Raw genomic sequence first — 23869 nt, forward strand, 5'->3', positions numbered from 1 at the left:
TTTTGTCTACCCTTCCTTCGATCTGTCCACAGCCTTGTATCATTTTTATGTCCATGTAGCCTTCCACTCTTCTTTTCCTCACTCCACCCTTCCTTTCGTTCAGCCTCCTACTATGTTTCTCGTCGACTCTTCCACCCATCTTTTCATCCCCCAACTCTGCCTTTCATACTTCCACCCTTCGTTTCATCCCCCAACTCTGCCTTTCATACTTCCACCATACCATTCATCTCCTGCCTTTCATCCCACTACTCAGCCTTTCATCCCACTACTCAGCCTTTCATTCCAACACTCTTCCTTCAATCCTCCCAAACTTCCTATCATTCTCCCACTCTGCAATTCATCCTACTACCCTGCCTTCATCCTAAAACTCAGCCTTTTGTCCACCAACTCTTCCTTTTGTCCACCAACTCTTCCTTTCATCCTCCTGCCTTACCTTCCATCTAGAAAGGTTCAACTCTGGGCAGCCACAAAGCTACTTAACTTTGCTTCAAAAATCAAATCTACTCTTCGGACGCACGTCCAGCTCATCAGATGCACTGTTTGTGTCTCATGTGATCTTCTCCAATCCGGGTCTTTCGGTGCCTCGAGGACTTTTGTTGTTGTTTGAGGAGCCAAACCCTCGAAGGTGCGCCTGTGTCCAATCACAAATTCACCCTCTTACAAGAAAGAAAACAGAGTGAAAGATTTTCAAACAAAAATATATCACGGTGCAGGATCTGTCACAAACTAAATTTACCACACTTAAAAGCTGCTTATTATCTTGGTTATGGCACCTCAGAAGCGATCCCAGGGCACCCTCTCCAGGACAGACACACCTTGTGACCTGTGCAGAAAAAGGTGTCATCCTTGAGACTGAGAGCTGATTGGCGGATGCTCAGCCTCTTCTGGGTATATAAAGGACTGGTCTGGGGTCAACAAAGCATCTCCCAGAAGGAAGAAACATTGACCGCTGGCGACCTGAGCACTGCTCCAGAACCCGAGGATGGACAGCAGAGGATGGACTCTGGTCGCAGTGTGCCTGGTGAGCACCTGCTGGAGCTTACCTGTACAGGTGAGACCCCTTTAGCAATGGTAAAAAGAGCTGAGTGCAGGTACAGGTGAGAGCTGCAGTAACAGTGTTCAATATATATGATTCTGTGCAGTTGTAGACTCTCAGGTGTGCATCACTGTGAGTACACCTGTGCAGGTGAGAGCCACAGTAACAGTGCTATATATGGTTCTGTGTAAGTGCTGATGTAACAGTGGTTTTTTTTGTTGATAAATATTTATTTATTTATTTTCTAAATGGAAGAGCCAGTCTCTCAGATCAGGAGAAATTATACATTTACACCATGAGTGTTCACAATACAATGGTTTCATGAAGCAAAAAATAGGGGGGTGTAAAGATAGTAACCGACCTTAGGTTGGGGAAGGCATTGCACCCCACATCTTTACAGAAAGAGATTCAACTTTGCAAGTGTTACAATACATTCTACAATTATTTTGGTTGCCTAACAAATTAAAAGAAGAAGAACTAGAGGCACAATTTGTTAATTCATTTATCCCTTTGTATTTTTTTTGTTTTGTTTTTGCCTGTTTAGTCAGGTTCCTGTTTATTGTGCGCACTGTGTTTCGTCTTTAGCAGTGGTTGAGTTGGGGTTCCAGTTGCAGGGAGCAGTGCATGAATTATAGTTCGTCTATGAGATGTGGAGTGGGGTCTACAACATACCATAAGTTGCTATATCTGTTGTTTGGTTCTGAAGTGTGGCGTACTCCTGCACGTTCCCTCGACAATTCTGTTTCAACAACTGTTAGATAAGCTTGCCAATCAGGAGGGTTAGGTAATAATGTGTGACCTGGTATATTGTCACGTGATATCTCAAGCTCAGAAACCAGGGCTTTGCGTAAATCAGTAAGCCACACTCGAATGGATGGGGCCATGGGGGACTTCCAAGACATAGCTAGCCTACGTTTGGCTAATCCTTAGGAGAGGTCCAAGAATTTGCTTAAGGTTTGGCCTTTGGATGATCATTTGGTGATACCTGGGAGAAATGTTCTAGCATCTAAAGCTATCCCTTTACCCGCTGCCTCTGTAAGTGTACCCGCTATCATCTTCCAGTATCCTATGAATCCTGGACAGTCCCATACCATGTGCATGACGGTGGCTCCTTCACTGGAGCAACTGGGACACAGATCTGTGGATGTCAGATACATCTGTGCTAGTCTGTGGGGGGGGGGGGTGACATACCTGTGATGTAGGTAATTAAATTGAGTGTACTTTAGATTTGCATTTGTTGAGATTATTTTTGGTACTCCCAGGTATTGTTCCCATTGTTTGTCTGTCAATGTTACTGAAAGTGCTGTGTCCGAGTAGATATGGAGCAAGGTTAACAGGATTGCAGTGCCTTGTCTTATAAAAATGTATAACATTGTGATGTCCCGGCGACCAGAGCCATGGGTGAGTAATGTTTGGAGCAATTTAGATGTCTCTGGTTCCTCATATTTTCTGTCCCACGTCTTATGTAGTTGTTGTGTGAGGGATGCTTATCATAGAAAGGAACCAGGAGGTACCCCATAATCATCTACCATTTCCTCAAATGTACTACAAACTGTGTCAGTGAGCAGGTCCTCCCATGTGGTTATACCTGGTCCTTCCCAGTCCACCCTCTCTGGTCGGCACGTCATTCTCATTTGACCAGGTAGTACCCAAAGAGGTACGTCTGGGGCAAATGGTGGTAAATTCTGTCTCTTCTGCACGTAGTGAGACCAACAATTGCAAGCTATGTTCATTAAAGTATTCTGTGTTTCTCTTTGTGGCATGAGGGTCTCTGAGCCCATCAACCAGTCTGATACTGTGTGTTTGTGTAATCCTGTTGCCCAGTGCCCTAGGTCTGTCAGATTGTAGCCCGCCAACCACCGCATTGGCCATTGCAACAGGGCTGCCACAAAATCTTGGCACCTGATCCTCCTTCAGTCAAGAGTGTGTAAAGCTTTGCGGGTCCTATTTTTGCCCCATTCCTGTAATGTCAACGTTGAGGAAATATCTCGAAAAACGTTTAGTGGCAGAATGAAGGTGAGAGCAGCAAACAAATATAACAATCTGGGCAGAGGTAGAATTGTGGATATTGCTATGCGCCCCAAGGGAGAGAGCGAAAGTTTCCTCCAGAACGTTAGAGAGGACCGAGTGTTAATAAGTACTCTGCCTATGTTGCCGTCCAGCAGATCCACTGGCTCATGATATATTTGAACTCCGAGGTATTTAAAAGTGTTACAGGACCAGGGGAGTGGAGTTTGAGGTAGCTGCCTTTGTTGCTCCAGATTTAGAGGTGTCATAGGAAATAGTATTGATTTGTCCAAGTTAACCCTTGGACCTGATATCTGCCCAAACCTTTACAGCAGCTGCATCGATGAATGCAGCTGCTGTAAAGCTGCAATGATGAAGCATGCCACCTAGGGGCAACCCTGATGGGTGAAGGGTCTCTAGAAAAAAAGTTATTTTTCTAGACAAGGGATTACAACACATTCTTGCTGTATCCTATCTAATTAGCTAAGGGCAGGTTTTCTACGATATTCTCGATTTTAGTCTAATTACGTAACTGTCAGGAGGATAAACCTAGCCTTTGCCTTTACCTCTACCTCCCTCTCTACTTTGGTAACATGGCTGTAGGCGAGACAAACAATCCTTTTTTGCTCTTGCCAGTTTCATGCCTCCTCTGGTGTCGTGCTGAAAGTAGTGGTGCCCTCGTATTGTATATGGAGTGTGGCAGGGAACTGCAAGGCATACTTCATGGGGTGCTCTCGTAAGGTTTTCTTTATTTCCAGAAAGGTGGAACTACGGCCCTGCACCTCTAATGTATAGTCTGGATAAATGTGTACCGTAGTGCTGTCTACTATCCACAGAACTCAAGCCCTTGTAGCTTGGAGTATGTGGTCACTGTCACAGTACTTAAATAGGCTGGCTACCACCAGGTGGGGTGGAGTCCCTGGACGAGGAGGGCCCCCGGGTACCCTGTGAGAAGAAGGTGGATTATTTACCTCATAGGATGGTTTGAAGAAACCGTTCTTCCTTGTTAGTTTCACGCTTTGGCCCTCTGATTTCTCTGGCAAGCCCACTATGCAAACATAATTTCATCACAATTTCCCTTCTTGGTGGTTGACCCAAGCTCACGTCTTGTAATCCTAGGAGGCATTTGTGGGTATTTAGGACTGTGGGTCTTAGAGTAGCTAAGGTGGATTCAGAGTTTTTGAATCTATCTTTCACTTTTTTATGATCTTCTCGTAGGTAGCTCAGGGAGTCTATTTTGGGTTGTAGTGTTGATTTAATATCCAGAGCTGCTCTGAGCAGTTCTTCAAATCGACGGGAGTGCTCTGCCAGCACCCCTGGCATTAATTTATTTGCTTAAGTAGCCTCCGCCAAGTTTTCGGTTTCTCCCTTGTACGTTATTGTTGGGTGCTGATTTTTTTTGTGGTCTCGTCTTGCCAATTTTGGCAGAACAAGGAGGTATGAATCACTGGGGAGCAGTCTAGGCATCCACTGTGATTGTAGTCTAGTTGTTGGGTGTTCTATGGACAGTCCCGTAGATGCAGTATGAGTCTTGTTGGGCAGCTGTTTACAGTGGGGTCCCTCAATCTGGTGGGGTTAATCGGATCAGTTCTGTGCAATCCTTGTATAGTGTAGTTTTGATATGCCATCAACACACAGTTGGGCACTTCGCCAGGCGTGTGTTATCTTATCTGGTAACACGTGGGCACAGGTAGAGAGCGCTAGCGTAACATATTTTAGAGGATGGGTGCGTGAAGGTCTCGGTGTTAGTAGTGTCCCTTCTTCACATGTACAATGTGGTAGGAGAAGTCAGGTTTCTTTTGCTCTCCTATACATTTACCAGGCTCCCTGTTTTCTGTGTAGTGAGGACTGCGCCCATGTCAGCACTCTTCGGGCGCGCCTTTGTTGCCGTCGTTAGGAGGGAAGACGCTGACAGGATAGTCCCTGGTAGTCTTGGCATCTCCGGATAGATGTTCCTGATGTTACAGTGTTATATATAGTTATGTGTAGGTGTAGACTCTCAGGAGTGCATCTCTGTAAGTACACCTGTACAGGTGAGAGCTGCAGTAACTTTGTTAAATATATGGTTCTGTATTGCTGCAGACTCTAAGGTGTGTACGCTTGTGCAGATGAGAGCCACAGTAACAGTGTTAGATATGGTTCTGTGTAGGTGTAGACTGTCAGGTGTGCATCACTGTAAGTACACCAGTGCAGGCTGAGCTGCAATAACAGTGCTATATAAGTTTCTGTGTTGGCGTAGACTCTCAAGTGTGCATCACTGTAAGTACACCTGAGCAGGTGAGAGCCGCAATAACAGTGTTATATATGGTTCTCTTCAGTTGTAGCCTCTCAAGTGAGCATCACTGTAAGTACACCTGTGCAGGTGAGAGCCACAGTAACAGTGTTATATATGGTTCTCTGCAGTTGTAGACTGTCAGGTGTGCATCACTGTAAGTACACCTGTGCAGGTGAGAGCCGCAGTAACAGTGTTATATATGGTTCTGTGTAGGTGTAGACTGTCAGGTGCACATCACTGTAGGCACGACTGTGCAGGGAAGAGCTGCAGTAACAGTGCTATATATGGTTCTGTGCAGTTGTAGACTCTCAGGTGTGCAGCACTGTTAGTGCACTTGTGCAGGTGAGAGCTGCAGTAACAGTGTTATATATGGTTCTCTGCAGTTGTAGACTCTCAGGTGTGCATCACTGTAAGTGCACTTGTGCAGGTGAGAGCTGCAGTAACAGTGTTATATATGGTTCTCTGCAGTTGTAGACTCTCGGGTGTGCATAGCTGTAAGTACACCTGTGCAGGTGAGAGCCGCAGTAACAGTGTTATATATGGTTATCTGCAGTTGTAGACTCTCAGGTGTGCATCGCTGTAAGTGCACCTGTGCAGGTGAGAGCTGCAGTAACAGTGTTATATATGGTTCTCTGCAGTTGTAGACTCTCAGGTGTGCATCGCTGTAAGTGCACCTGTGCAGGTGAGAGCCGCAGTAACAGTGTTATATATGGTTCTCTGCAGTTGTAGACTCTCGGGTGTGCATCGCTGTAAGTACACCTGTGCAGGTGAGAGCCGCAGTAACAGTGTTATATATGGTTCTCTGCAGTTGTAGACTCTCAGATGTGCATCACTGTAAGTACACCTGTGCAGGTGAGAGCCGCAGTAACAGTGTTATATATGGTTCTCTGCAGTTGTAGACTCTCAGGTGTGCATCACTGTAAGTGCACTTGTGCAGGTGAGAGCTGCAGTAACAGTGTTATATATGGTTCTCTGCAGTTGTAGACTCTCAGGTGTGCATCACTGTAAGTGTACCTGTGCAGGTGAGAGCTGCAGTATTAGTGTTATTTATGGTTCTCTGCAGTTGTAGACTCTCAGGTGTGCATCACTGTAAGCACACCTGTGTAGGTGAAAGCTGCAGTAATAGTGTTAGATAGACCTATGTACACATAAAGCCTCTCTGATGTACCTTACCTGACTATGGTGACACCTGCAGAGCCAAGAACCACAGTAACCATAATATGTAGGTCTCCAGTGCACCTGTACAGGCGAGTATATGAGTGACAATATCTCATAGCCCGGTGTAATGTAAATGTAACACCTTTCAGGTGTGCTCCACTGTCAGTACACCTGTACAGGAGAGTATCTGATTGACAATATTACACAGCCCTGCACGTAACTAATGCAGCTCAGTTGTGCTTCGCAGAGAGCACACCTCCGCAGTAGAGTATATCAGTGACAGTATTACACAGCACTATGCACATGTAATGCTTCTCAGGTGTGCCTCAAAGAGAGCACACCTGTACAGGAGAGTATATGAGTGACAGTATCTCATAGCCCGGTGTAAATTTAACACCTTTCAGGTGTGCTCCACTGTAAGTCCACCTGTACAGGACAGAATCTGAGTGACTATATTACACAACCCTGTGCGCAACTAATGCTTCTAAGGTGTGCTTCACAGAGAGCGCACCTGTACAGGAGAGTATATAATTGATAGTATTACATAACTCTATGTACATGTAATGCTTCTCAGGTGTGCTTCACAGAGAGCACACCTGTTCAGGAGAGTATATGAGTGGCATTATTACACAGCCTTGTGTACATGTAATGCCTCTGAGGTGTGCTTCTCAGAGAGCACACCTGTACAGGAGAGTATATAAGTGATAGTATTACATAACTCTATGTACATGTAATGCTTCTCAGGTGTGCTTCACAGAGAGCACACCTGTTCAGGAGAGTATATGAGTGGCATTATTACACAGCCTTGTGTACATGTAATGCCTCTTAGGTGTGCTTTTCAGAGAGCGCAACTGCACATGAGCGTAAATCAGCAATAGCATTACATATGCGAGGACTTCACACCTCCTGCACCCCCAGTGCTGCTACACCATTGTTATCTGCACAATGTGTCTAGACCCCAAGAGTAATCTTAGAAGCACATCATAGGAACAGGAGAGTTTTCCATGTGCATTTGTGAGGTATCGGTCCAGCAGGCCAGGGGCACCATAAGGATCGAGCTGCGATAGAGGTCAGCTCACCTGGACAGGTGATAAGTGTCCATCAAATTTGAAGTGACTTTGAAAGTATGATTTCCACCGCGACTTAGTTTGCAAATCCTATAAGGAGTAGGACTTTGGGAGGGTGTTTGTAGTGAACCTCCCAGGACATCTTCCAGGACCAAGGTCCTCATCCTGGGCCTGCATCCCACCGAGATGTTGACGTCTCTGATTGGACCATGTAATTCCTGCATCAAACTGAGCTCATTGTAAGCAGTGGTCCTGTGTGGTAGGGTTTTTTGTGGTGTTTACATGGTGGATGGCTATTGAATAATGTGCTCAGCTTTCTGCATTTGGGATGCGGGTAAAGGCCTAAATCACATGTGTCAGAAGATGTAAAAATGTTTAGACTTTCAAACAGATTTTGGGAGTGTGCCTGCAGGATTTCTGCCACATTTTACTGTCAATCAATCTACCTTTCCAAAACTCCCCGCAGGTATGGGACTAGCACGCGAGTTGGAATTACTATTTGGGCACAGAGAAGAGTTTGCACCCACATCAGGATTAGTGCGGGCATCAGATGGTTCTACTTGAGGTACCTCAAGGTCCACTCCATAGACTCTTCTGTTACATTATAGTGAACTCTGTACATCTTCGGAGCCATCTGTGCTGCTGAAGGCCATTTGTTCTTGTGACACTTTCCCCGAAACGTTTCTTCATCAGTTGTCAGTTTCCAAATAGGTGTATGAACCACAGACTTCACCCTTGACACCTGTGCAACCCTGAGTGTGTGAAACAAGGGGCCAAACCAGGCCAGGAGCCACAGTGTTTTTCCACAGTATGGATGCTTGAAAATCGACCCGCAGCAATACTGAGTGCAAGATATGAGCTGCACAGTATCAACAAGGGAAGTCAACAAGGGGGCATTGGAACAGTAAAGCTCCACTCCCCAAGATACTCTTACCTTGATGATACTGTGCAAGGGGATGTCCTGCAGCCCACCCTGCGGGTGGAGATGTGTTGTTTCGATGCTGTGACATACAGCCCAACCTATATTTTATGTAATCTTTTAAAACACAGCTTTAGTGTTCCCTAAGGTTCTAAAATCCTCATACTTACATCAGGTGATTCAAATGCAACTTTTCTCTTTTGCAGGATGTCTATGGACTGGAGAAAAATCGTAAGTACTTTTTAAATCGGGATATGTTTGAGCTTGAGCATAGCTCCTGTACATAATGAAGCGCTATACTCCGGGCACGGTTGGCGGCTGCATCGTGCACTATCTAATGAATCCATTTAAATCTCTTTTTGTGGATTTACAAACGGATACAGAGTATGATGTGTGCCTTGTGCACGTACATAATGCTGCTATGAGTCACAAGGTGTGCGGATGAAAGGAGGAGCATTCACACCACTGTCCGCATGAGCAAAAGAGAAGTTGCCAAGATAGAAAAGTGAGAATGAGAGAAACGCCCACAGAGAAGCAAAACCCTGAGCACCATCGGCTGGTGACAGAAATGGAGCGGTTTATTGATCGACCCGCTCCATTGTGTATTTACAGCCGGTATTTGGGAAAGGATTTAGAAAGTCAGGCATTGTAAGAGCTTCCATAAGACACATGGGCCTGCACATCTTTCCTTGTTTGACACATATATCCTGGCACCTACAGGGCTCTGCGCATGTCACCCCCTCCCACACAATATCATGATTGAGAGCTGCCAGAAATGCACATTTTGTGCAAAGAAAACACAGATGCACATTTGATTCCAGTGAATATTTCATCTTTCATAATTGATTTCTGAATCGCCTGTTCCTGTGCACCAGCAGCTGATGTGAAGCTGGGAATGTGCCTTCTCTTTCAGAAACCCAGGATCCAGAGGAGCCCATGACACCAGGCATCTTCGAGATCATCACCAAAGAGAACAAAGGTAAGAGAAAACCTCCGGCTTCTGGGCGCTAGACTCTGTTACACAAGATTCAACTGTGACCCTGATCCGAGGCGCCTTTGAGATCAAGCTAGAACCAAGAATAGCGCAAACCTCAGGGTGTCTGGGCGCTAGACTCTGTTAAACAATAGTCAGCCGTGACCCTGTCTCAGACATTTTCGAGATCGTCACCAAACAGAACCAAAGTTAGAGAAAACTTCAGGCCTCTTGGCGCTACACTCTGTTACAAGATAGTCAACAGTGAGCCTGAGCCCAGGTGTCTTCACGATCATCACCAGAGACAACCAAGGTCCTGGGCGCGGCCCTCTCTGCAGGGTCACTCCAGATCTGTGCCTTCCTCTGCCGTCCTTTTCTGAACTCGTTTTTGTTGGCTTTTAGGACTCGTTCCCTGCTGACCAGTGGTAAAGTGCTTCTGCTTCTCCCTAACACACGGTACCATTGGCCTGCCCCTAACTGGCACGTTTAATTTACTTGTAAGTGCCTAGTATCTGGTGCTGGGTGTACCCAGGGCGTGTACATTAAACTCTACTTCGGGGCAGCAGCACTCCTTGTGGTACCCACTAAAGTAGAGCTTTAAACATGTCTCAGGCCTGACACTGCAGCCTGTAGTGCAGATTGAAGCAGCCATTTACACCTGGTCTCAATACAGAATCACTGGCTCGTATTTGACAAATGCAGAATATCTGGGGACAGATGCCACCCTTTTAAAAACATACAGAGGAGCGGAGTAACACACTGAAAAAGAAATGCATTCTGGGAAATAAAGTCCTCCCCAAACACATTTCAAATCCACATCATAGAAACATCTGGCAACAACATACAGATATGTATCATGTCATCACCAAAGAACTACTACTATTAATCAAAGCACATGATTGGCCCACACTGGTATATATTCTGAAGGATTGTGTTAATACAAACATATCAATGAAAATCAAACTACCCTTTGTGTGCTACAAATTGTGTAAATCGATCCTGCTCGTTTGTCTGGTTCAATTAGTAAATATTCAAATACTTCTATACATTGGTTCATACTTGTATGTAAGACAGATAATGACATGTAGAATCCTAGTTTAGATGTAAAGACTTAATACAAATGTGTGGACGAAGAATTACACTAAATCTAGGGTGACGTCACTGCTGGTGTTTGCTGAAAGAAGACATAAAGCGCTTAGAAGACCTTTAGCCATTGCAGTTGTTAATCTGATTTTTCTGTCTCAATATGTTCTCATTTATTATGGCAAGCCAGTAAAATGCTTTTAGTGATGCCATAATTAACTCCTGATATGACATGATGACAACACTATAGGAATGTAAGACACAGGAAACCATTCCCAGTAAACATTAAAAGCTGCAATCACTCACTGTGGATCAAGCAAGGATTTATGGGGAGCAACAAATCACCCCTGAGGGTTTCAAGGATGCCTGTGTGCTCAGGCCTTGTTAGTCCCTGGGGTCATTTATTTATTAGGTGATGATGTCATAGTTTGATGTTTTACCTGAAATCTTCCTCCACCACAATGATTCTTGCATTTTATTATGTGTTTCTTGAAATCACACTTTAGGCCTAAAATCAGCTTCCTTCTCTTCCGTGTGCTCTTGTTCCTTCCAGTTATAATGCAGACACTGACCACTGTCACTGTCTTTTACTATTGTAGGCAGCTCACAGCTGGTCCACGAGGGAGACATCGCCCTACAACCAGGCCGCAGTGCCAGGATATGTCCAAACAACAGCTGCCTCTGGGCTAAATCCAGTGACGGGACCGTCTCTGTGCCTTACACCCTTAGTCCCACTTACAGTGAGTTCACGTTTACACCAGTGCTCGAGATTGTCCTCCATAGATACCTTTCCAGGTTGATTCAACTTATGTCATCCTGCCTCTTTTTTCCGTCAGGTGCCAAAGATGTGGATGCCATCAAAGATGCAATGAGTGAGTTTGCAACAGTTACCTGCATCCGCTTTGTGACCCGCGCGTTGGAACCTGATTACATCCAGATCGTGCCTGAGGATGGGTAAGAGCATAGGACACCTTATGGACTGACCCCACATTCAGCATCACACCTGGTACGGCTCCATCAGAGACACTCATTACCTCCAAGTCTTACCAGTGTATGGGTAAGAGACCAGGGCACACTAAGGACGGATCCTACATTCAGCATCACACGAGATAGTGCTCCATCAGATACACTCATTACCTTCAGACCCTGCCTGTGGATAGATAACAGCACATGGCACCCCAAGCACTGATCCTACATTCAGTATCACACCAGACACAGCTTCATCAGATAGACTCATTACCTCCAGATCCTGCCTGTGGATGGGTAAGAGCATAGGACACCCTAAGGACTGACCCCACATTCAGCATCACACCAGGTACGGCTCCATCAGAGACACTTATTACCTCCAAGTCTTACCAGTGGATTGGTAAGAGAACAGGGCACACTAAGGACTGATCCTGCATTCAGCATCACACCAGGTACAGCTCCATCAGAGACACTTATTACCTCCAAGTCTTACCAGTGGATTGGTAAGAGAACAGGGCACACTAAGGACTGATCCTACATTCAGCATCACACGAGATAGTGCTCCATCAGATACACTCATTACCTTCAGACCCTGCCTGTGGATGGGTAAGAACAAGGGGCATCCTGAGGGCTGATCCTACATTAAGCATCACACCAGATAGGGCTCCATCAGAAAGACTAATTAATTCTAGGCACTTCCTGCAGATCGGTAAGAGCACAGGGAACCCTAAGGACTGATCCTACATTCAGCATTACACCGATAGGACTCCATCAGACAGACTCATTACCTTCAGATCCTGCCTGTGGATGCGTACGAGCACAGGGAACCCTAAGGACTGATCCTACATTCAGCATCACACGGGATAGGGATCCATAGGATAGACTCATTACCTCCAGACCCTGCCTGTGGATGATAAGAGCACAGGACACCTGTTAAGTTGTAGAGACCGCCATGCCATGTTTTATTTAAGTCCTTTATTGAAGTATCTAGTTGTACAGAGACCCCATCTGCAGAGAGGGCTGTTGTCAGCATCCAACCGTTTCCTTTGCCTCTCACTGACAATCTAATCTCAAGAGCTGATGCCTTGGATACCAGCTTGCGTTTCACCATTTGGTTACATAACCCTGCATACTAAAGTTTCTGTAACCTGTGATACCACATCACCTCCCTCATTTACCCAAAAGAAAAGATATTGTAAAATAATTACAATTCACCCCCCTTAACTAAACCAAAAAAAATGCAAAGTGAAAAACACTAATAAGGATATAAATTCATAACTAGAATAAAATTAAACATAGTAACATAACCAAGTATAATTAAACACAGTCACGTAACCAAGCTGGTCTCTTCCTTACTTGTTGGGGTCGACTCTTGAGCTCCTCGAACAACTCCTTGCTTGAAGAAGCTAATTCTCTTCCTAGAACAGAGCTGCATTTGGCAACCTTATTAAGATTCCAGATTTTGTTATCATCAGTCTTACCTGCATTTCTAAACACTCCCTCCGCCTCTGCCTCAAGATAGCTCCCAACTCCTTGGAGCTGGCATACATCATTACTATGATGTCATCCTGGTATCAAAACTTCCTAATTCTGAGGCCTTCTCCAAACCAGATTTCATGTCCTTATACTCCCTCTCACAACCATCACTTCAAACATATGTTCTTTACTCTTCTTTACAGAGACCCGAGAAGAACTGCTCTTTCAGCGAATTTTGGCACAAACTTGTTATAGAATTCTGCCATACCCAAGAACTTCACAAGTTCTCCCTTGCGCTTAGGCAAGGACACATTCTTAATGGTGTTCACCAATCTTTTCTTTGGCCGAGTCCCTGATCCAGTGATTAGATGTCCTAACTACTCTATCTCAGGTACATTAAACTTACATATTTTCCATTTCAATGTCAACCCTGCCTCCTATAATCTTCTAAGCACCTCATAAACCTTCCATTGTGCTCCCCTATGTTTGACCATAATAGCAAAATATCATCTTGATAAACCTTCATCCCTGCCACACCCCTCAATACCTTTTCCATTGCCCTCGAAAGACAGAAGCTGCCGATATGAGTCCAAAGGTCAACTGCAAAAACGTAAAAGTACCATAGGGAGTGGCAAACGAGGTAAAATCGTGTGAAGGGTCAGTCAGCATAATTTGATGATACGCCGAACTAAGGTCTAAAGAAGAAAAATGTTTAGCCCTATTCAACAAACAGAGTTTCACTGATATTGGGGAGTGGAAAGTGGTTAACAATCACAGCCTTGTTAAGTTAGTTCAAATTAACCTAGCATCACCATTGGTCTTGCGTGCTTTAACCACAGGTGCAAGCCATTCAGAAGCTTCTAATTTCTTAATTATCCTGCCAGCAATCAATATGTCCAACTCCTCTTTCATTCTATCCTTGACTGCCAAAGGCATACTCCTAACTTTAGCCACTTATGGAAGTGCATTGGCTCTAAGCTTAATCTCATATACATAGCTCTTCAGACACCCCAGCTCTTCTCTGAAAACATTCGAAAACTCATTCAGCAAGTTATCATATCCATCCAAAACACTGCAAACTACTGGAATGTCTTTTACAAAAACAGAAGGATTCGCATTGGGGTCCAGATACACATAGCGATCACGTTGATGAATCCAACTTATTAAGGAGTCACCTTTCACAAACACATATATCTTCCCAGGTATTATATGATCTTTGAATTCTATAGACCCCCAAAAATTCCCAGCCAACTTTATTGGTTCCCCAGCATACCCACGGGTTTAATGTCTGGCTTTGAGAGCTTCACTTTGTTTTGCAGCCTATTCCATTAAACGTAAGTGGCATCAACGTGATTTTGGCTCCGGAGTCAAACAACATTTTGACCGCTTCTATTATATTATTAGGATATTTGTAGAGCGCGCAGCTACTTGGCCGAGTGTCCCGGCGCTGGGTGAGTGTGACAGGCTGATTAAATAAAAGAAACGTCGAGCTATTGCTGGAAAAACCAAGTTCTAAGGGCTTCTCCATTGACTTGTACCACTTCAAAAGACTCTTCCAAACCGTCAGCCTTGTTTTGCAACACAACCACCTCTTCTACAAATTCAACTTCACAATTCACCTACCTTGCTTTTTTGATAGTGGATTTACAACATTTAGTAACATGGCCTTTCCTTCTGCAATTCTTACAAGTTGCTTTCCATCCCGGGCACTTTTTACTAGTAGCCATGTGGCCTAACTCACCACACCAATAGCATTTGCCTAAACATTTGTGACCTGTCTTGCCTCCTGTGTCACTTTTACCTTGAAATTATTTATTCTCATTGTCTTTCTCTGCCACCACCTTAACTGAAGCTGCTTCATTCTTGCTTGCATGCACTACAGTCTTTCTGCCACATGGCCTCTTTAGACTTTTTCAAAGAGAAACACAGTATAAACTGATCCCTTTATTGTTCCTCAAAGGAATTCCCAAAACTGCAAGTTGAAGCTAACCTGCGTAACTCTGTTATGTACTGCTCTGCGCTCTCGCTTTGGCGTTGCATCCTCTTCCCAAAATGATAGCATTCAAGCACTGTACTCAATTTAGGAAGGTAATGCAGGTCAAGCTTCTTCATGGAAATCTCATACTCATTTAAATCCGAAACCTTATCCCCCAAGTGAAAGTAAGGCTGTGCCCAGTTCCTCCCTCTCATCTTGTCAGGATGACTTATCAGGTCACACCTAAAATCCCATTGTGTGTTCAGACCTGGCTGGAATAAACAAAGCCCGGCTGTCGTCCACCCCAAACATGTGATCAAAGACAGGCTGCAGGCCCCAAATGTTTAAGGCAAGAACATTTCCACTTTCTAAAAGTGTCATTTTCAGGATTGTAAAATCCGACTTCACCATAAATTAGCATTTTAAATTAGGATTCCAGAGACACCAAACTTGACCCTGTCATATCTTCCCATTTGGAAATGATGTTTATAGAATGGATGCAATAAGGTAATCCCAATGTTATCCTATGGGAGATATAGGCCTTGCAGTAGTGAAAAACAAATGTAAGAATGTTTCACTACCAGGACACGTAAAACCTAAAAGCACATGTCCTGCTTTAAAATACATTGCACCCTGCCCTCTGGGCTGTCCAGGGCCTATCCGAGTGGTGACTTATAGGTATTAAAAGGAAGATGTGGGCCTGGTAAGAGGTTTAACTTGCCTGGTCGCTATGGCATTTTATACCTGCACACACAGGCTCTGCAATGGCAGGCATCAGACATGTTTATAGGGCTACTTAAGTGGGTGGCGCAATCATTCCTGCAGGCCCACTAGTAGCATTTCATTTACAGGCCATGAGCACATTTAGTGAACATTACTGGAGATTTATAAGTAAATTAAGTAAGCCAACTGTCGATAGGCCAATGTTACCACAACTTAGGTAAATACCACAAACACGTTAGCACTGGTTAGCAGTGGTAAAGTGCGCAGAATGCTTTGGGCAGCAAAAACTAAGTCAGTAAAAACAAGAGGTTGGAAGGCAAACAGTGTCTAACACTAAGTTACTCCTGTTGTACTTGTGACTGCTTAAGAGCAGCAAGTATGAGTAGCTGAAGCTTGCTCCAGGAGGTTGTTGAGGGTTTGAATCTCCCAGTACGATAAACGTTATTGCACATGATTAACTAAAAGTCGAGTAAAGGCTATTTGTTATTTTGATTGTGCATTGTATTTACACAAAGGAAAGCAAGTGAGTTAACATAGAGAACACCTAAAAAACAGAAGATGGCCAAAATACAACCTCAAGCAGTATCCAAGCATGCTTCTAGTACATCAGTGTAGTTGTAGCCCACTCATAGTGTTATCCTACAGGGGGATGTTATGTTGTTCTCTGCTACAACTAGGAACTCTTTTATTATGGTGGTGTCTATAATTCGCCGGTTCATTGGAAGAAAATGCTACAACATATGAACATGGCTGTGATATGTCTGGTGTTTGACTGGACAGGTTTCTCTAGGCAATGTCCATCACAACACGGGGCAGGAGTGGGTCATGTGTCCTTTTGCTGGACAGAAATGTTGAAACTAATAGGAAAGAACCACATACAGATCCATGAGGTCTCCATGCCAAGATTCCAGAGGCAGAAATAAGTCTACAAAGGATAAAGACATCCTAAAGGGACCCATCATTTTAGGACACCACATGCAATGTATGTGCTTGTTTAGCAGCACAACACACATGTAACATGCAACACACAACTGGAAACGGACTGAGTTGGAGAACAGATCCTAGTTATGGGGGACTGAACAGATTTACCCATCGACAGCTGGTAGATCTGCCCACCCAGGCAGAAAATACTCCCAGATATGGAGTCCACTGGGACAAACACTGTCACATGAAAGGCCAGAAATTAATCAAATTGGTGAGGATGACACAGCTTTCCTTTGCATGCAAGGCTTTTTATCACAACCTAGACTGCACATTGTCACTGTCCTAGAATCCCTTCTCCCTTGCATATTACGACAGTAGGAGAGGAGACACACAGGTCAATGCCTTGTATGGGGTAAGATTGTAATATTCTTTCTATGAAGGTGCTACTGCAGTGATTTATGGGTCTCCCTTGTCCATCTTTTCCCCTAGGTGCTGGTCGTACATCGGGAAGATAGGGGGACTTCAGCAGGTATCTCTCTCCGGGGAATGTATTTGGAAAGGAGTCATCCAGCATGAGCTGAACCATGCCTTGGGCTTCTACCATGAGCATGCCCGCAGTGACCGCGACAACTATTTGACCATCATGACACAGAACATCTCGCCTGGTCAGTGACACCCTTTGGGCTCCACTTACCACTGGGAAAAAAAACTGAGTATGGCTCAGATTCCTGATGGGCTCACCTTGGCAATGATATGGATCCCGGATTTGTTCAGCTTAGGTTTTATCATAGATAGCCACCAACACACCATTTCTACCAATCTGACCCTTGGTTACAGCGATCAATATTTGTTACTGTCACAGGCAGGTGTCCTTTTCACAAAAGTTACCACTGCTGACGGCATTAACTGGAGCAATTCTTCATTTGAATCCATTTGTTGTTTGCCTACATAAAAACTCCTGGCACTGGATATATTGTGACCCATATTTAAAATGCCTATGTCCTGATGTCGATATTGAGGATCAGTGACTGCCAACTATAGAATACAATTATTCAATGCAGCAGAGATGCAAAGTGGGAAAAGGAAGGAGAAATGAAAAATTTCACTTCATGCACTTCTCTTGAGGAAGCGCAGGATTTTGGCCCAAATTCCGGTTTACTATTTTTTGTAGATAGGAATTTATGTCTACACCTGTGGGTGTTTGCATAGGAATGCCCATGCACAACCCATCGAATTCCCCCTTGATGCAAAGCAGTAGTTGCTGCTATTGGACTTGGGTAGTGGGGTGCAGGCAAGGGCAGGGAGGTGAGGGCACGAAAACCCCTTTTTTTTAAAACGCCTGCCTGTGATGGCCAGCCAGCTGGCGTCCGCCTCACCTATGTCCTCTACCTCCTGCACTGTCCTGCAGCAGGATACAGGAAGCACCCAGCTCCAAGTCTCCTGATAGCCAATCACAACACTGCAAAGCAGCATTGTGATTGGTCTGAGTGCAGTGTATCGGTGCTTACCCGGGGGTGGAGGGGGGGCATGTTCTCCATGCAGGCTGTAATACAGCCTGCATGGAAAATATGGGAAGAGTGCATGACCATTTTGGGTGGCCTGAGAGGGCCAACCAAACAGTCATTGTGCACTTAGGAGTGGGGAAATCACTCCTCCCCTGCTCCTCTGTCCACAGAGCAGACCCAACCCACCCAGAAAGCTGCTGCAGCAGAAGGAAACTTAAAAAGATATATAACATGAGTTATTATCGTTTTATGTTTCCTACTGCGAAGCAGTGGGGCGACGCTCCTCCGCCTTAACGGAGGAGCCACCACTGATACAAAGTATTGCAAAGCAGCGCATAGAGCAACTGTGCATTACTTTAAGCAACTTTGATTTACAAGCCAATTGCATTGGATTGTAAATCCCTCCTGAATACTTTGCACTGAGCTGGCATTAGATGATTTTCCCTTCAAAAGACAACAGTGAGTTATATTTAAAATTGGCCGAAACTCCAATGCATCGCTCCCGGATTTATTTAGTGTGAACCTCACTAGGGGGCAAGATGGGGCTCTTCATCAGATAGGATTTAAATTTGGAATTACACAATTTAATTTCACATGCTGGTGCGATTGAGTGATTTACCTCAAATCACATCCTTTTAGATCTTGTGTCAAAATTGAGATTTGAAATTTCCTTTCCACATTTGACAGCCTAGCCAGTAGACTTTATTTAACCTCAGATATGGCAGAAGCAGACTTGCCCCCTAGTGAGCTGGGATCTTCTCTTTTTTCGAATGTTCCCTGTCAGGCATAGTCGTCACTAACTCATCTTTATTGTCTGCTCATCTTAACAGAAGACCTCAGCAACTTTAACAAAGAGAACACCAACAACCTTGGCCTGCCATACGACTACTCCTCAGTGATGCATTATGGGAGGTAAGTCTCCGATGCTCAGATAAGAAGAGATTTCCTGTTTAAAACTCTCATTGAAGGCTTTAGCATATAGGCAGTGACCCTAATTAAGAATTTGTCAGACAGTACTCTGTTGCAAACATTACAAGATTACTGTGTTCGCCAAGCCCTAGACTACCCGCTTTATTTTGAGATGGGTGGACCCTAAGTATTTTGTCAATGTAGCCCCCGTTGGCTCTACTGATGGAATACTTCCTCTGATAGTGTATGGAGTAGTGTCCATCTGAGGAATGACATTACAATGCCAGCCATATTTAGGGTGAACAGGATAATAGCTTATTTAATTTCCTGTCCACCACCACCAGGAAAAACCTAGCAGTGTGCGACTGGAAGAAAGTAATAACGATTCCCACAACCGGGATGAAAACCTTTAGTAATTGAAAGGAACTTCAGTGACGATGGTTCCTTTAATTGTGTAGAGATGACTGCTGAGCTGAGGCCATTTCTAAATTTGGCAGATGGAGTACCATTGGGATGGCATTCCTAGTGTCCTCCTCCACCCCCTTAATCCATCGTCCATCAAACCCTAAATCACACCTAATGATTCTGATCACATTTTGATGTGATCTCTTTAATCAGCACTAAGATTGCTGGAAATGGGAAGTAGAGGGTGATGTTTATTTCACCTTTGGTGGTGGAGTCGATACAGGGGTCAGAGCTTGGTACATATTGGAATCTCTATATGTGAAGAAGAGCACCTGAATGGTGGCTTTGTTTGTTAGGGGGAAGAGTCATGAATGCCAGAATTTGGAAAAGCCATAGGTGATAAATGTGAGAAAGGCCTGTAGACTCATGGCTGTGTCAGTGAACATGTTCCCACAGTGTGGAAGGTCCATGGACGAGGAAGAGTGGTGCCATCATGGCTGTGTCGGTGAAAATGATTGGTCAGGATTGACGTTCTCTATGTGAAAAGGGGTACTGAGTGAGGGCTTTGTTGGTGAACATGATTTGTTAGGACTGAGGCTCTGTATTTGCAGTGGCGGTATTAAATGATGGTTGTGTTGGTGAACATGAAAGGTTAGGACCAACGCTCTGTATGTGAATCGGGATACAGAATGATGGCTGTGTTGGTGAACATGATTGGTTAGGATTGACGCTCTGCGTGTGAAGCAGGGTAGAAAATGATGGCTGTGTTGATGAACATGATTGGTTAAGACTGATGCTCTGTATGTGAAGCGGGATACGTAATAATGGCTGTGTTGGTGAACATGAGTGGTTAGGATTGACGCTCTGTATGTGAACATGTTACCATAGAGTGGGAAGTCCATGGGTGCAGAAAGCAGGGAAATGCTGTCTGAGTGGGTAACATACTCAGTTTAGAGTTGAAGTGCCATTATTGATGAATCGCATGAGGTTGATACCTCATTGCTGACGTCTCTGTCGTAAGAAGAAACGTTGTGAGACTCAACAAGAGGACATTTTTAAATCAGTGCTTTTAAGGATCTGAGTTGCTGAGTGTGATTTAGGGTGCTAAGGTGAGCGTGCACTGCCACAAATGCCTTAGAGGCTCATGAAATGGAGAACTGTTAAGTTTTAGACTGAGCTAGGCAGGATCTACAGTGGCTAGTTCAGTAAAACCATTAGACACGCGATGCCTTAAGCAAACACCAAATATTTCACCCCCACCTGTTCCCGCTGTAGTTGAACCTGGACTCTCTGTATAGTTTTTTGGGTGAATAATGAATTATAACAGCACATACATGGTGGCCTTTACCTGTGATGTTTTCGTTTACACAGGTATGCTTTCAGTAACAAATCTGGACAGCCAAGCATGGTCCCCAAGCCAGATCCTGACGTACCCATCGGACAGAGAGATGGGCTTAGCAAACTGGATGTTTCCAAAATCAACGCCCTGTACCAGTGCAGTAAGGAGTGCATGCCGGCAGATAGAGTCTGGAATTTCATAGCAGTCGCAATATCCTTTGCTCCTAGGCTGTAACATTATGTTTTTTAATGATTCCTGATCAATTTCCAACACTATAATCAATCATGGGACTTTTTTTGTCTTTTTTTGTAGAGAACATCCTATGAAATTAATTATTGTGTTTAGATACTAGGGTCGTTAAATAAATGATATAAAATATCATATGCAAGTAAGTAAGCAGTAGATGATAGTCCAATGTATGGAATGTGGGCGATAAATCTAACAGTATCAGCCATGATAAAGATGTTTCACCATCTTCAGCTAAGGTAGGCAACTATAACTGTATTATTGCTCTGTGCCCCAATGGGATTCCAGCATTTATTCCCAGATTGGACCCCAGCATTTATCACATGACTTGATGCCAGCATGTATTTCCTGAAGGGATCCCAGTGGTTATGCCCTGATAAGATCCCAACATTTATCGCCTTATTGGATTTCAGCATTTATTCTCTGATTGAATCTGAGCACTATTCCCTTGATTGGATTCCAGAATTTATTGCATGATTGGATTCAAGCATTTATTCTCTGATTGGATCTGAGCATTATTCCCTTGATTGGTCTCCAGCATTGACCCCCTGATTGGATTCCAGCACTTATTTTCTGATTGGATCCTAGCATTCATCCCTAGTGCAATGTGAGGCTTCTATCCATAATGGTATCCCAGCATAAATGTACTTATGGATCCCAGTATTCCACTACCAGCATAGATTCGGTGCATCCTGTATCCTGGATCAGAGCATTCATGTGTAGACAGGATCCAACAATTTATTTCTGGCTACAATGTCAGTTTGGTCTCTGACAGGATCCTTACGAATCTCCTGATAAGATACTAGGACATATTTCGTAATAGGATCTCAGTACTGGTGCCTTAATTTGATTGATCTGACACACAATGGAATCCCAGCTTTCATATACTCATAGCATCTTGGCTACATCAACCCATGAGACCACATCATTGACCATTTTTGAATCAGGGCATTCATCTAGTGATTTTATCCAGGCATTCATACCCTTGTTGGACAGTTAACATTCTTTTCCCTTTCATGAAATCCTGGAATTCATCTCATGCAGTGATCCCCGTATCAATTTACTGATGGGATCCTACCATCTATCCACTAGTGGGATCCCATTTTTTACTTCTGATGAAATGCCATCATTTATCCTCTGACTAAATCCCACCATTCTTAACCTGATGAGATCTGAGCACTATGTCCTTCTTTATGGAAAAATGTTCCTCTAATGTTGGTGTTTCAGATGATTTCAATGTTAGAGTTTCCTTATGACCCTGTTTGTTCCCTTTATGGAGTTCAAATTAGGGTTTCATTGGCTTTATAGCCATATACACCATGTTTGTTCCTTTGATCTAAATGTATAACTCTCTACAGACCAGCACAGAGAAAGTGGAGTGATAAAAAGATTTTGTTCCTGGTGCAAAATAATTTGTTTTTGCAGAGTTTCTTTTTTTTATCTATGTCTCCGAACCCCTATCCCCCCCCTACTGCTGTTTTATCTGCACCAGGCAAGTTTGTGTTGAATCTCATTGTGCCCTGGGTAGTTTTTGGTCCCTACTTATATTCTTTTGCATGCTTTCATATCATTGCGAAGACATGCAACAGCCACATAGATCATTGTTTAGATCAAGTAGCTTATTCTTGGTGGAGATATAAGATGCCTGCTTAAATACTAATGAATATAACAGAGAAATTCTGGATAGGAGTCATTGAAGCTCTACGTGTCAGGGTCATTGTGCAGTTTCAAGACATTTAATTTTCATATTTGGTTTCAGATTTGTGCAGCACTCTTCTGACTGACCCAAACGGCACCCTGACGTCACCCAATAACCCTTCCTCATACCCTAACAACGTTAACTGTGTCTACCTGATCCGAGTGCCTTCATCTAGTGATAAGGTAATGAAGTAAGTCCCGCTTTCCTCCTGCAAGAGTCCACTGGGTTAGTACCTGCATGATTGACAGGTGGCAGAGGCAGCTGCTGAGGCAGGTCTTTATGGTTACAGTGGTCCATCAGCTGGGAGAAGAAGAATCTGCCCTTGGAATGTTATCTCCAATGACGTTAGTACTATTACCACAGAGCTTCAGAGAAAAAACAATCAGAAGACATTCTTGAAACCTACAGTAGTGCTGCCACTGCAGAGTAGATGGAATAAAGTTTAAAGAGTGGGTCTACAAGTGGCAACTAAATTAGACTTTAATCTAGTTCAAATTGGGCTTCAAAAAATGCCACATGGGAGCAGTAAACAAAGGTGAGAGGGAATCCCAGAGGAGTTCCCCAAAGGATATGGACATGTAAGGGTTAATCTATTAATGAACAGTATAGCAGGACAGAATACTGGGGTGCACAGCGACAGGTATTATCCCTTGAGTGTATGGGACAAGAATATCGAATTTTAAATATTGTGCTGCAAAAAAATCATAGCCAAAATATCAGCTACCAAAATATGGTTATGTTCAATATATGTATAGGTAAGTATAGACTTACTATACTTAATTTCACATTTATCTTGATAAGATATAGATATATGGCTTTAAGGTAGGGTGATGCGGAGAGTAGTAAATCTGTGCTTAGCTCTACATACTCAGGATGTCGCGATAGCTAATATTCTGGCTACAATGTTTTTGTACGTGATATTTCTCTGCTCGATATTCTAACCTACAACCCTTCCCAAGTGTGGAAATCCTTTGTGAGATTTACTCTGAAGGGCGGCAGCCTTCTTTTTTTAATTGGTCTGCTGTTGGGCATCACTCATTCAAAGGTAGGTCACAGGTAATTGGCAATCCTGATGCAGTGCCCGAGAGGTATAGGGCCTTCACTATGAGCCCAGTGAGGAGCCAACTTTACCATGTGTCTCGAAGCTTACACAAGCTTAGCTTCCCGGTAACTCCTTCAGGTAC

The 23869-nt window shown here is 44.0% G+C and overlaps 1 protein-coding gene across 1 annotated transcript in view; it reads left to right on the forward strand.

Annotated features, from left to right (window-relative positions):
* The first annotated feature begins 967 nt into the window (after window positions 1-967).
* The window catches only part of LOC146859676 (embryonic protein UVS.2-like), a 30560-nt gene continuing 7658 nt past the window's right edge, over window positions 968-23869 (forward strand). The window contains exons 1-9 of the mRNA XM_085643434.1: window positions 968-1051; window positions 8669-8693; window positions 9376-9441; window positions 11118-11258; window positions 11355-11472; window positions 17072-17247; window positions 18918-18999; window positions 20773-20900; window positions 22746-22867. Coding sequence (XP_085499560.1) covers window positions 983-1051; window positions 8669-8693; window positions 9376-9441; window positions 11118-11258; window positions 11355-11472; window positions 17072-17247; window positions 18918-18999; window positions 20773-20900; window positions 22746-22867 — 927 coding nt within the window. The 5' untranslated portion in view covers window positions 968-982. The remainder of the gene's footprint in view (window positions 1052-8668; window positions 8694-9375; window positions 9442-11117; window positions 11259-11354; window positions 11473-17071; window positions 17248-18917; window positions 19000-20772; window positions 20901-22745; window positions 22868-23869) is intronic.

The sequence above is a fragment of the Triturus cristatus genome, chromosome 3_1 (genome assembly GCF_964204655.1).
Source record: "Triturus cristatus chromosome 3_1, aTriCri1.1, whole genome shotgun sequence".
Classification (NCBI taxonomy): Eukaryota; Metazoa; Chordata; class Amphibia; order Caudata; family Salamandridae; genus Triturus; species Triturus cristatus.